The 13,044-nt window shown below is 35.1% G+C and overlaps 1 protein-coding gene across 1 annotated transcript; it reads left to right on the top strand.

Moving 5' to 3' along the window:
• Positions 1–3,696: 3,696 nt before the first annotated feature.
• LOC109113338 (homeobox protein Hox-C9a-like) lies at positions 3,697–10,441 on the top strand. Its single transcript, XM_019126129.2, has 2 exons — positions 3,697–8,285; positions 9,647–10,441. The coding sequence occupies exons 1-2, from the start codon at positions 7,721–7,723 to the stop codon at positions 9,889–9,891; spliced, it is 810 nt and encodes a 269-aa protein (XP_018981674.1). The 5' UTR covers positions 3,697–7,720; the 3' UTR covers positions 9,892–10,441.
• The last annotated feature ends 2,603 nt before the right edge of the window (positions 10,442–13,044 follow it).

The raw sequence follows: 13,044 nt of genomic DNA, 5'->3' as shown, positions 1-13,044 counted from the left end.
TAATGTCCTGGTATGTCCTTCCCCTTGCATATTTTCTCCTGTATTCTGTTGACAGAGAAATGTTGGGTGAAGACAGGGAAGAGGGGCAGAAGGAGAAAGTGCATAGCACTTTTAGTATGAGTGGGAGACCCATAACGTTGATTTAAATATTATCCAGGTGACCACAGTAAGTCAAGGTCATAAAATTGTAATGTCATGACGGTCCTGGAAAGCGCTGGGGGTGGATTTTATGATCTGCAAATATAATGTGCTGCTGCAGTAAAGATGCATTAAAAGGTGAGTGGAGGAGGGCTAATTCACATACTCGGAACTGCAATGTGCTGGCCTAGATGAATTGATATGTGGTTTGAGTGGGTGTTTTTGAAATAGTAGGCTTTCAATGTGGAGTAATGGGACGCTATGATACGATGGACTGAACACGGAAGAATGAAGGACCTACAGCGGCAGTGAATGAATGAGTGGATCCCGTGAGTTCCGTTAATCAGACCGTGTGCAGAACGTTCAAGGTAGGATAACGTTTTCCTTATTTTTTTATCGATTGAGCTCGAGGGAGGCTATTCTGGATACCCTCAAGCGCTGACATGGATAACAGCTTTGATTTGAACGAATTTCTTGAGATGTGGACTTGTGCTTCTGACAGTTGTTGATAAGAGAGTGTTATTGTGGTAATTGCGCCGCATCTTCCAAGTTAAAGTTGTGGAGATCTAATTACACTGACTTGTGTTATAAATAAACATCAGCTATTTGAAGTCCCACTGCAGGACAACAATTCTCTTTTTACTTCAATTAAATTTTATAAATTGATCACTTTCCTGGTCTGCAAAAAGCCACAGAAAACACGTTCGACTGTCGTTCTTGTTGAAGGTCTATACTCATTTGCATGTTACTAATTTGTCAGTGTATCTCCCTGAATCGTAGACTTTTTGTGTTGGAATTGAAATAGCAATGCTGGTTGATAGAAGTGTCAGTTGGTGTTCAATTTGTGTCAGTTCTCGAAACTACCCAAATCTATGGCCTTTCAGGCATAGCAGAACTATCTATCTATTATAATAGAACTATCACACACGATGTTTGATTAAATTAACGCTAGAGACTCTGAGGAATGGAATAAAATACTTATCTGTGCAGAGTTTGTTGTTTGTCTCCTCCTGTGGATAACGCCGTTACGCGCGGCTGGTGCGTGGTTTAGGTAGTTTCATGTTGTTGGGATTGGCTTCCTGGCTCGACAACAAGAAACTGCCTTGATTACGTCAGTTCGTCTTCATCAAGGGCGACAATTGCCGTTAAATTACACCCTGTGCAATGAAGTTTCCGCAAATGGCATTGTAAATGAACTGAACGATTATAGCCACAGCGGGCTCTTTTTCCTCCTTTGCTCGCCTTTATGTGTCGGGCTGTAAAAGAGAATTTAGACTCTCAAAGGGGGAAAGGACTGCTAACATCATGGGGCAAACTTAGACCGTTCCTTATTATGGCCCATTCTTTTATTCCAGTGTTTTAGCCACTTTTTAACATTAGAAATGATAGTTACTTGGGTGGTAGCAAGAAATCGTAGTTTCTTATATATATATATATATATATATATATATATATATATATATATATATAAATATATATATATATATATATAAATTGAAAATTAATTAGCTATTAATTCATTCTTTCCATATAAGTCAAATCCATATGCGTTTGCGTGTGTATGAGGCTAAACACTTTTACAAATTTGATAAATCTTGTCTGGCTTTGATGTTGTAGGCTACTCTTAGAAACCTGACCTAACAAAATACAAAATTAAACTCTTCATATTTTATTTTGAAAAGCTACACTACTTTTTATTGATGTGGGCCAACCACACACTTGTTTAACCTGTCAGGCTCGAATAGTAAAACTGCATTTGTAAATGGCCGTTTAAACACTAATTATATTTGCATAACAGCAACATGAACAGTAGCAGTGGTTAGAGGTAACAGCACATGCAAAACCACATTAAAAATGCTTTGCCACAACAGACTTACTGTGGCTAGTATCCATGGCAGACAATGTTTGACCTTCTGTACACTATAAAGAGGGAACCTGTATGGCTTCCTCGGGGGGATCAGACCTTAAAAAATTCGTTAGTGTAATCTAATGTATATTTATTCCATATACTATTCTTTATATCAACACAATAATGTCGACTTGAAACGTTTTAGCTTTAGATAATTTTATATACTGTTTTTTTCTGTAATTTCTACTAAGCATGTTAAACTATTCTAAATTCTACAGTCCTTTCTATACTTACATTTATTAATTAGTAATACCTTTTAGTATATACTTATACAGAAAAGCAGAGATAGGGAACAATATGTTTATGTTATAGTTAGAGTTCTTTTTGTTCTAGTTATAGTGCCTTTGTTTATTTTGTTTCATTTGTTTGTTGATTAGTTCTGCATTGCAGAACATGTGGCTTCAGATTTTTTTAAGTTAAATATTTCTAAATATATATACATTTGTTTATTTCAAATCAGTCTAGATGTGTACTGTACACTGTACAGTAGTAAGGAGACAACAATGCCTTCTAAAGCCATATCTGCTGTATAATATGTGGAAATAATAAGCTAATTTAGTTAAGGTAATGTTATTGGTAAAGTTGTTTGTTGTAAAGGGCCTCATCAGCGACTTGTCTTTTATTTCCTGGGAGAGAAGTCTTTGGATTTAACCATATATGCATGTTTTCTTAACCCCTCCCCTCCCTTCAGCTGTTTTGCGACGGGAGGAGACAGTCTGGAATCCAAAGTCATTTTCATTCAGTTGAGTGAATGGGGTTCTCCTCTGGAATGCGTCACCAACAAAGAGTTTACAGCACGCGTAAAAAGCCCACAGGACACTGCCGCCTAGCATGCGGATATAGCGGCAATATCCTCAAATAGCCTAAGGATTGGTGGACATCAAAACACCTTCTACTGCTTAGTATATATATATATATATATATATATATATATATATATATATATATATATATATATATATATATATATATATATATATATATATATATAGGTTGAAATGATTGCTTGCGTTCGGAAGTATAGAGTACTATTTCCAAATGTGTGGCGCTTTAGGCCTATCTGTAATAGCATTAGCAATGGCCTATTTGGTGCAGACCTTTGTATGCAATCATTTGAACTGACGTTCACTATCAGACACTGGACGAGAATTTAACACAGATTATCATTGCTGGTTAGTTTTCAAAGGCTTTGAATGAGGATAATTTGACTGTAGATTTGGCAAGATTTTTTTTATGTTCTTTAATTTAAGCTCTTTTGCTTCACTGTTTTACTTTGTATTTTTAGTGAACAAACCTGAAGGCAATTTTAGCACACATGGTTATTTTAAACGAATTAATTTTTTCAGATTAATCACGTTTTGTTATGTAGCTATAGGGCTTTCATACAGGATCCCATTTTGCTCTCCATTTACACTGAATTTAGTTACGCATTTGTATGGAAGTAAGTTTGTTTGCAGCTAGACCTAAATGAAAGGGTTTGTTATCTAAAGCAAGTTACATTGCTATAAAGTATTTTTACTCTGTCGTCAGCTCAGTGCTGCTTTTCAACACCATGTATGAATTTAATGTAATAGTATTTATTATTATTATTATTATTATTATTATTATTATTATTATTATTATTATTATTATTATTATTATTTTATCTTAACTGGTGTCTTTATTGGATATTACAAGTAACTGATTAGGCTATATTAATTCAGCTTACTTGTTTGACTGAAAGGTTGAACCTTTGCGCTGTTGCTGTATTTCTCTTAATGTCGCCCAAGGCCACAAGCAATAATATGAGACTGTCTATAACAATATAATTGAACTCTGAACATTTTTTGTTCTCTCCGTAAATAAATAGGCTACAAAGACATCTAAACACACACACACACACACACACACAAAGACAACATATTTATATCGTTTGTTTTAATTAAATATATGAAATCAGTATTACAAATTGGCTAAAAACAGAAATGTTTGTTTTAATTTACTATATATTCAGCAGAATGCATTAAAGGAAACGGTATAGCGCATTATGTTCATGTTGACCATGGCACACTGAAAGCTATTTTTCTGAAAGTACAATAAAATATAAAACGTAGTAAAGTACAGGACCTTATATTTTTAACACATAACATAATGAAATTGTGGAATAATTTTGGAGTCCAATATACTGGCTTGATACACGTACGACATCTGTCTTTTAACACGGCGCTATAAAATGGGTCTAGGTTTACTGCAAGATGTAAACATTCCTCATTATATTTCAAAGCAAAAATAAATAAACAAATAAAAATGCTATTGCTTGAAATAAATTAAGAAAAAATAAAATATTGAAGAAAATATTAATTTTAACCTGCTCCTTGTTATTAAAGTATTAAAGTACTAAACTATTAAAGCAAATACTTCGATCAAAGAGTAGCCTAACTTTATGTAATAGACGCTGGAGATTATTGTTGATATATTCCCGTAAATCAAAGTGCATTAGCAATGATACTGCCATGCTGTTGTTGTCTCAGAATGGAATGTACTCTGATGTTTCTTAATGACAACTTAAAACCCATTTGCCGGATTCATGTATGCTAATACAAGAAAAAAGGTATGTGTAGCTATAATATAAAACTCCATTGTTTATTAGTCACACGAGACTAAGAAATGCATAAGTGGGATCATGGGTGAATAAGCAGCTCCTTGTACCGTATAAACAAGAAATTGCTGTATTTTAGCCACACAGAGGAAAGTGATGTGCATTAGATATAATAAGTACATTTAAATCTCTGTATTTTATAAAAAAAAAGTCTGTTATAGGCTAATGTGTATAAACTGTGTGATGTTCTAGAAGCTATAATGTTGGGATGGACAGAACAGTGAGCTCGCACCAGTGCACTCGTAAATGTGCAGTGTGCACCGCAGTCTCATTTTTATCCTGAGTCACCCTACACAGCTTAACTGCCAAGACTGCAGCGAGTACTATATGCCATAGATTTGTACAGTTTAAGCACAAGATCGTTATCCTATAAATGAATGCGACCACATAGCGAATTATAAGTTATATCTTCCCTGTTCAAGGGACAGAGCATAACAAAATTGGTATTCTGTCTATCTATAAAATTTATATCAGGTGTGAAAAATATCCTTGCTAGTCACCGAATTAATTTTAATTTCTATATAGTTTATTTTATAGCACACAAAACTGAAATATTAAATGAGGCTGGACAAAGACTACAATTTTAGTTAGAATTTTCAAAGACAATCATAAAACAGTCAAACAATTTTTTATTTTTATTTTCTTTAACAGTTTTTTTTTATTTTAATAATGCGTCGTTTATTTCATAACAACATTATATCATCAAACAAATTGCATTTGTACATGTGTCATGTTAACATTAACAACATTAGAACTCAACAATAAGAAAAAATAATAGAAAAAAAATAATAAACGTAAGTGAAAACCAGTGACGGTGGAAACAACTTCAGCATCAAGGTACCACGCCCTCGGAAAAGCAGAGATAAAGGCTCTTTAGCTGCACTTAGCCTATTTTTTTTTTTTTTTTTTTTTTTTTTTTTTTTGTATATGTGTTAGTTATTTACAGATGTTGCTGAGGAATGTGTAACATTAAACAAGGTTATACATGTTTGTTCTGTGTATACCACAGTTATTCTAACAATTTGATTAGATGTATTTGATCCCCACAGTATGCCACAGCCTCCCACCAAAGCTATCAATTATTTATACTGTAAGATAAGATTTTGTTTTCACTGTTGTTCAGAGAATCTAAATTATATTGCTTCCGCTGTAGGCCTATTACAAGGATAAATCAGACCCACGCCACAATCAAAAAGCTGTAATGCCTTCCTTTAAAACACATAATGAGTTAATGAAACGGCATAAAAGCACAAATATAGTGTCCTTTGTTTCCTTTTGCTTTTAGTTGTTTTGCTGAATCAAAAACTTGAAATAGCTGTGTAACAAACTGTTTTACAACTGAAAAGAGAGGCATAATGGCACTCATACTTTGAGTCGAGTCTCTGTAAACTGTAAACTATTTAACTAATTAAACATTGTAACCGTTTTAATAACTTTTTGCCGTACAAAAGTAATATTAAGAGTCTGAATTGCCCACGTATTGTTATTTGGTGTGTCTATATTTTGATAATGTCTAGTGTTCCCTCAGAAAACAGAAGGGGGAAAAAAGCCTGACCTCATGTGGCCGATTTCATACTGGGCCTAACACTGACAATGACTGCAGACCAAAATCAACATATTACCAAGGATCGCAATACGCTTAGAATAAAAATGTAATCTAAAATACAGTTAGTCACATATTAAGTGAAAAATGTTCAAGCGGTGTCATTTTTTTACACAATGGCATGGCGTTAAATTAGCCTATTTAAAACATTTGTAGGAAAAAAAATATTTTCATGTGTGAGCCAGCATTAATAATTCAAAATTAAGAAAATAGTTCAATAATTAAGTTTAATTAATAGTTTTATTTTTAGTTTTATAGAATTTTATTTTCAGTTAACAAGAGTGTTTGCCTCGTATTACAACAACTGGAATTAAATTCGATAGAATCGCAAAAATGGTCAATTACATAAATATTGAAAAGAAAATGCAAAGGAACGGGAAGTACAAAGAATTTCCAAAACTTGTGTAGATTGTGTTATGCAGATGCATTTTTTAAAAAAAAATATCGCTATAAAATTGATAAAGCTAACAACGCCTTTTCCTAGCTTTATCTCATATATACAATTTTAAGAGCTATGTGATAGGTCACTCGTCTGTTTTCTCGTAGGTCTATATTTGACAAAGGTTTGATGAGACTTCTTTCACTAGCCTAGTGTTGGTTTTATGTTATATCAGGAACTCAACTGCAGTTTTATTAACGACACGTTTATGAACAATCAAATTGTCCTCGTAAAAATTTATTGAAGGACATAAAAGCATGTACGACTACTTGACGAATATAGCTGCAGTTGTGGTGCGTTTTCAGGCGTCTTACTATTCCCACCGCCCCGATTTGTTTAAAACTCCATTTTATGAGGGATATTCCAATTGTATTTATTTGAAACTCGTGGAAAATAGGACTTCAGTGCGTAAAAGCAGCCCTCTAGACAACACAAGAGCCGTATATTTGTCAAAATTATTCCATTGGGTCCTTTCCAGTTATATAGAATTAATAGTGAAACCGACAAAGAAATATACAACAGTGTATTCTTTTTTTCTAACTGTTTTAATAAATAACATTGTGCAGTGAGGGATGCGCACAAGACTAGCCACAGCACAGTAGCATTCTCTCGACAGTGATTGATTACACCAACAAATAGTGCCCTTTTTAAGCCCGTTAACACACACACCCTGTTGCTTCGTAAAGCTACAAATAACTATTAACCTTAATCAGTTGCATCACAATATACTAGAAACACACCATCTTCATATATTTAGGCTCGATGCAAAAAAAGACAATATTAGTATTAAGCAACCTACTGCAAGATCGAAGTGCATTGCTGTTCCAGGAGAACGCGCGCATTGATCTGCTGTGCAGTTTTTTAGGGGGTAAATACAATCACGTGTTCCATAGGCGTCCAATCCCAGCTGGGGAAGCTTTCTGAAATAATTACCTGTCTTGATTGTTCTACGGTCAGATAAAAAAGTACACATACACTCCATATAATAGTCGGATGCATGTAAAAGAGAAGGGAAACATCGCCATGTCGGCTACGGGTCCCATAAGTAATTATTATGTGGATTCCTTGATCAACCATGAGAGCGAGGAGGTTCTGGCGAGTCGTTTCACAGCCACTGGTCCGATATCCTCCAGTTCACGCCCGACGCCCCTGGTACCGGAATGCGCGGATTACCCGTCTTGCAGCTTTGCCCCGAAACCACCAGTCTTTACTACCTCGTGGGCCCCTGTTCACTCTCAGTCGTCAGTGGTTTACCATCCATACACTCACCAACCTCACCTAGGCACAGACTCGAGGTACGTTCGCTCTTGGCTGGAGCCTATCCCCGGTACCGTGTCTTTTCCAGGATACGCAGGGAATAGCAGGCACTACGGGCTGAAGCCCGACACCTTCCAGGATCCCCGTGCTGGAGACTGTTTGGGCTCGAACGGACGCACTTACACGGATTATCTCTACTGCTCCGCCGTCGACATTCGAGAAAAGCAACAGAACACACCATCGCCTGAGACGGAGAGTCTGTCTTCCGGGAAGCACAGAGACAAGGCTGAATTAGACCCAAGTAAGTTAGAGCTATTCTTGTTTACAACCGAGAATGGGATACTTCCCAGTTTATTGCGTTCACTTGTTGGTTGGCTGTTGTCCGTCGTAAAACCAAGTTCTATACCCTTTCATCCTCTGTGCTGTTCTCGGCCGACTTGAGTCTGCTTTGGGGCTATCCATTGATGACAAACGCCATAGGATTGGGTTGTAAAACGGGTTGTGAGCTATAAAAATGGTCTCCTAAAAAGCCAAGTATGGCAAAGAAGGCTGCATGTGATGTTTACAAATAGCCGTTCCATTATCATTATCGGTATTTTTTTAAATTATTTTTTGTACGATATAGGCTACTTATATTAGTGTGCTTTATTTAATGTGCAAATTTATAAATTTAGCCTGTGGCTCAGTAGCAGTACATGCCGTTGTAAAGGGAGGATGCGTATTAACATTTTCAGTAGCAGTACATGCCGTTGTAAAGGGTACAAATGTTGCGTATGACCACTTACAATCAGATTTTGTGAACTAAAATAAGATAAACGCACTGCAGTAGAAGGATGTCAGAAAAACCTGTGGCTCAGTAGCAGTACATGCCGTTGTAAAGGGAGGATGCGTATTAACATTTCAAATTATGTATTTACTTAGTTTTTTGAATTATAGGCTACTTGTCGTGTACTGTATTACAACATAACTACTGAAGTGTCAAATTAAAAATGTAAAAACCGGGAGCTGTTGTTTTAAAATGTTCAGTTAAATATAATTTACATATAAATAAAACATTGCATTTACATCAAAAAACAGCTAGTGGAAAGTTCACAGGGGATTCACTGCATAGCAGAACTTTGAGCGTAGACTTGTGAAGGCTTGAGTCACAAGCCTTTGCTTTTTATGGACCTATAAAGCAAATAGGTACATTCACCAGTTTACAGCGCCATTTCGCTCTTAAGAGTTTGCAAAGCTATTTGAAATAGACAGAGATAGTGGGACCTCCTTTGAAATTACCTGCTATTTACACGTATTAAGCCTGCACATTTAATTGAAGACTAATCAAAAATGAGAAGTGTTGTTAGGTACTACAGTTTATAAAAAATAATAAATATATAATATATATATATATATATATATATATATATATATATATATATATATATATATCATAAGCAAGAAAGAAAAAACTTTGGATCTATAATACATTAAAATGCGACAGTCGTCTATATACGCTATATTCGTACGTATATATATATATAGCTTTATACACATGGCTATCATAAGCAAGAAAGAAAAAACTTGGATCTATAATACATTAAAATGCGACAGTCGTCTATTGTGGATAGCGTGTTTGTTTACAGCAGCAGCTAATCACACTTTTTATACATTGTTTTTCAGATAATCCTGTGGCAAACTGGATCCATGCGCGCTCAACTCGAAAGAAGCGTTGTCCATACACCAAGTATCAAACACTCGAACTCGAAAAGGAATTTTTATTCAATATGTACCTCACAAGAGACCGGCGGTATGAGGTAGCAAGGGTGCTGAACCTGACGGAGCGACAAGTCAAAATCTGGTTCCAGAACCGACGGATGAAGATGAAGAAAATGAACAAAGAAAAAAACGACAGTAAAGAAAAATAGACCAAAAGTCACTCATTAGAAAAAGACTGAAGGAAAATCATCATTTAGTATCGTTATCAGTCTTAACACTTGCACCTCCGGCCCATAACAGGAACAGAGAAAACGAAAAGGCTATCATATATGGATGTCCTTCAAAACGTGATGATATAAGTATGATTTAATGTAAGTGTAATTTTACCATCCTGATGTAAATCATATTAATACTATACGTAGTTTGGATTTACATAACATTTCTTTACTCACAAAAACAAAAGTGGACTCTGCAGAGAGGCTGCCCCGAAGTTTCAGAGAGAAAATACTTGAACTACTTTATTTTCAAATTCCTAATTTATGCTCTCTACGTGTTTTTTTTTCTATGCTTCTATTATTTGTAGGTTTGAAAGCCGAATGTTTTATAAAGAATAACAATTCTGTAGTTAAAAATGTTTGCGTCGATGTGCTTAGTTTGTTTCTGATGTACCTGTTTGTGTATTTTACATTCTTTAAACTGTAAATGAGTTTCATTATAGATTGTAGATATATCCAAATATATACAACCATGTTAATATGACTTTTGTGTCTCATTCCATTTATTTTTACCGCACAAGGAAGGCATCCAGTTTTCAAGAACGAGTTAAATGTGTGCTATCCAGTTATAGCAGTGTTTGGCCTACACTTACAATGTTTTCATGTGGAAAGTATCGAGGTTGGAGTAAGTGCACGATGGCAAGGTCATTGTAAAGAGGCTGTTAGTGTGACCGTCGAAATATCAAATTTGCTCATCCCACAAAGATCAAATACCGAAACGCCTGTGGTAGGCCTCATTCACTCCCGTGCCTTATTTATTGACATATTTTGGTATTTATTGCAAGCCAGTTTCCAAGCACTGAAACCCCTTTTCCTCATTTAAATTCGATTTTATTTTGACATTTAAATACAACACATAAATAGGTTATTATTATTGTTGTTGTTGTTGTTTGTAATTGTAGTTTTATGAGAATTAATATGACAAGTTTTCAAAGGGAAAAAAAGTAGCCAGTAAACCGCTGTTTAAATCTGTGGTACCGATATGTCAGAGCCACAAAATACAGAAATGTCAACAACCTTGAGCAAATAAATAAATTCAAAATAAATCAAAAGCATTAACTACAACAACAATGTCTTGCTTTAATTAGAGGAGGGCTTAGTAAAATGAAAGAGGTTTGAAAGCCATGTAAGATCCGCCTGTTTGAACTTAAATTATTTTAAAGAGGCCTGTGGCTTTTTTTTTTTTTTTTTTTAATTTATGACTAAACTCTTCAAGTCACCATGGTAACTGCAACATGCATAATTGTAAAATCGTCTGATGTTAATATTTTGCACATTTATATAAGAGTAGCATCTGTGCTATAGATATAATTAAAGTTCATATGTTTAGCACTAGCCTTACACTGGGTTGAAATTGCCTTTTTGTGGACCTTAACAATACGAACAGGATGCGGCTATTTCAAAAAGCCCGATCGAACACGTTTCCGCCCCAGAACAAAAATGCTGGTTTTACAACCCTGTTGGAGCTTGGTGTTGTTTGTCTCAGATGCAGACGAACAAAGCCAACCTGGCTAACTGGCTAGACGTCTGGGCTAAATTACTTTATGGTTTAATGGATGTTGGTGGTGGACCCTCTCAAAGAGCTCTGCAAAGCCATTTAGTCCATTGGGCTAACTAGAGGCAAAAGCAATCCACCAACACCACAAGATCCATTTAGAAGTCACTCCAAGACTTTAAACGACGCTAAACCGAAAAAGCTTAGTTTTCACTTAACACATGCTTGTAAGGCTAATTTACAGTGTCCATACTGGTGATGCAACCTTTAAATCATGTATTCGGTACTGCTAAAATTTTTATATGTTTTCACAGTCCAAAGTTTCCTATAAAGGTGCATTCAAATACGCTTTCTGTCATTGTCCTAATTTATTTGGATAACTGTTTTGCGGTACACATTGAGTGGCCTTGGCCTCCAGTCAATGATCATTTGTAAAAGTTACCCCCAAGCACACTAGATGGCGCTATTGACTCACAGTTAGGGCATTTAGGGCCGCTGATGCCTGGGAGTGTGCTACAAGAAGAGTGCTGAAAGAATGGCCTTCTCTGTTATTAATCACAATTTTGGCTTTAAAAAAAACAAATGTCGACACGCTAAAGTAATAAACTTCACAGTCACACCATCTTTATCATATTCTTGAAACAATTGTTTGCTTTATTATTTTTTAAATGTAGTTTTTATGTCTCGAATGTTGAGGCTATGATGCTATGATTTTTTTTGTTTTGTCAAAATCCGAAGATGCTTTTAGAAAGCACCATTTCTGTTTTAATGCTTCAGTATATTACTGACATAATTTATTAAAGGCGCTGGGAAAACGTACCATTTTGTTTCATACGAGATCTTGTTTACAAATGTCACAGGGTATGCTTTTTATTTATTTTAAATTATTTTGCTTTATTGCTTATTTTGGATATTGTTTTCATTTTTGAAGGCATGTTAGTCTGTGCCACATGTTTGTACAACACTCCCATATTTGATGATTTAAAGATGACACTGATTTTTAATCAGGGCCTTTAAATTTTAGTTTAATTGTCCATTTTAGACAACAGTGTGATACATGGGCCTACTAAAATTCGTAAATAAATTATTGTCATAAAAAACAAAATACATAACAACAATAATAATATTGATTATTAAACTAAAACGCATTCATTTTTTTAATTAAAATTATTTACCCAATTACTTTTTTTTTTTTTCGTTGCAAACAAAATTAAATACTCCATGGTAGCTATGTTCCTGTAACTGAGACAATGACACAGAATCTGCATCTTTATAGACTGTGAGATGTCTATAAATTTCCTGTGTGTGCCTTTCTCGTTTAACAACGAAGTGTAAAAATGGTCAAGTAACGACACAAAACCACATGCTCATATTTTGGGAAGGACTTTAAATGAGCAAAGCTGAAATAAACAACATGCCATTAATGTGTCTAGTAAAATAACGAGGCATATATTGCGCAATTTTATTGTGTCAGTGCGGCAGATTTACAACTTTTTAGTATGGTTTAGGAGGGCCAAGAGAGGCTTGCGTGTTCAGCTTTCTTTGTGTGTGTGTTAGCAGTCTAACAAAAATAATCAAAGTAGGCGTCACAA

This window comes from Cyprinus carpio, chromosome B23 (assembly GCF_018340385.1).
Source record: "Cyprinus carpio isolate SPL01 chromosome B23, ASM1834038v1, whole genome shotgun sequence".
NCBI classification, from domain to species: domain Eukaryota; kingdom Metazoa; phylum Chordata; class Actinopteri; order Cypriniformes; family Cyprinidae; genus Cyprinus; species Cyprinus carpio.
Note: the sequence above shows the minus strand (reverse complement) of the source record. Positions and strands in the feature narration are given on the sequence as shown.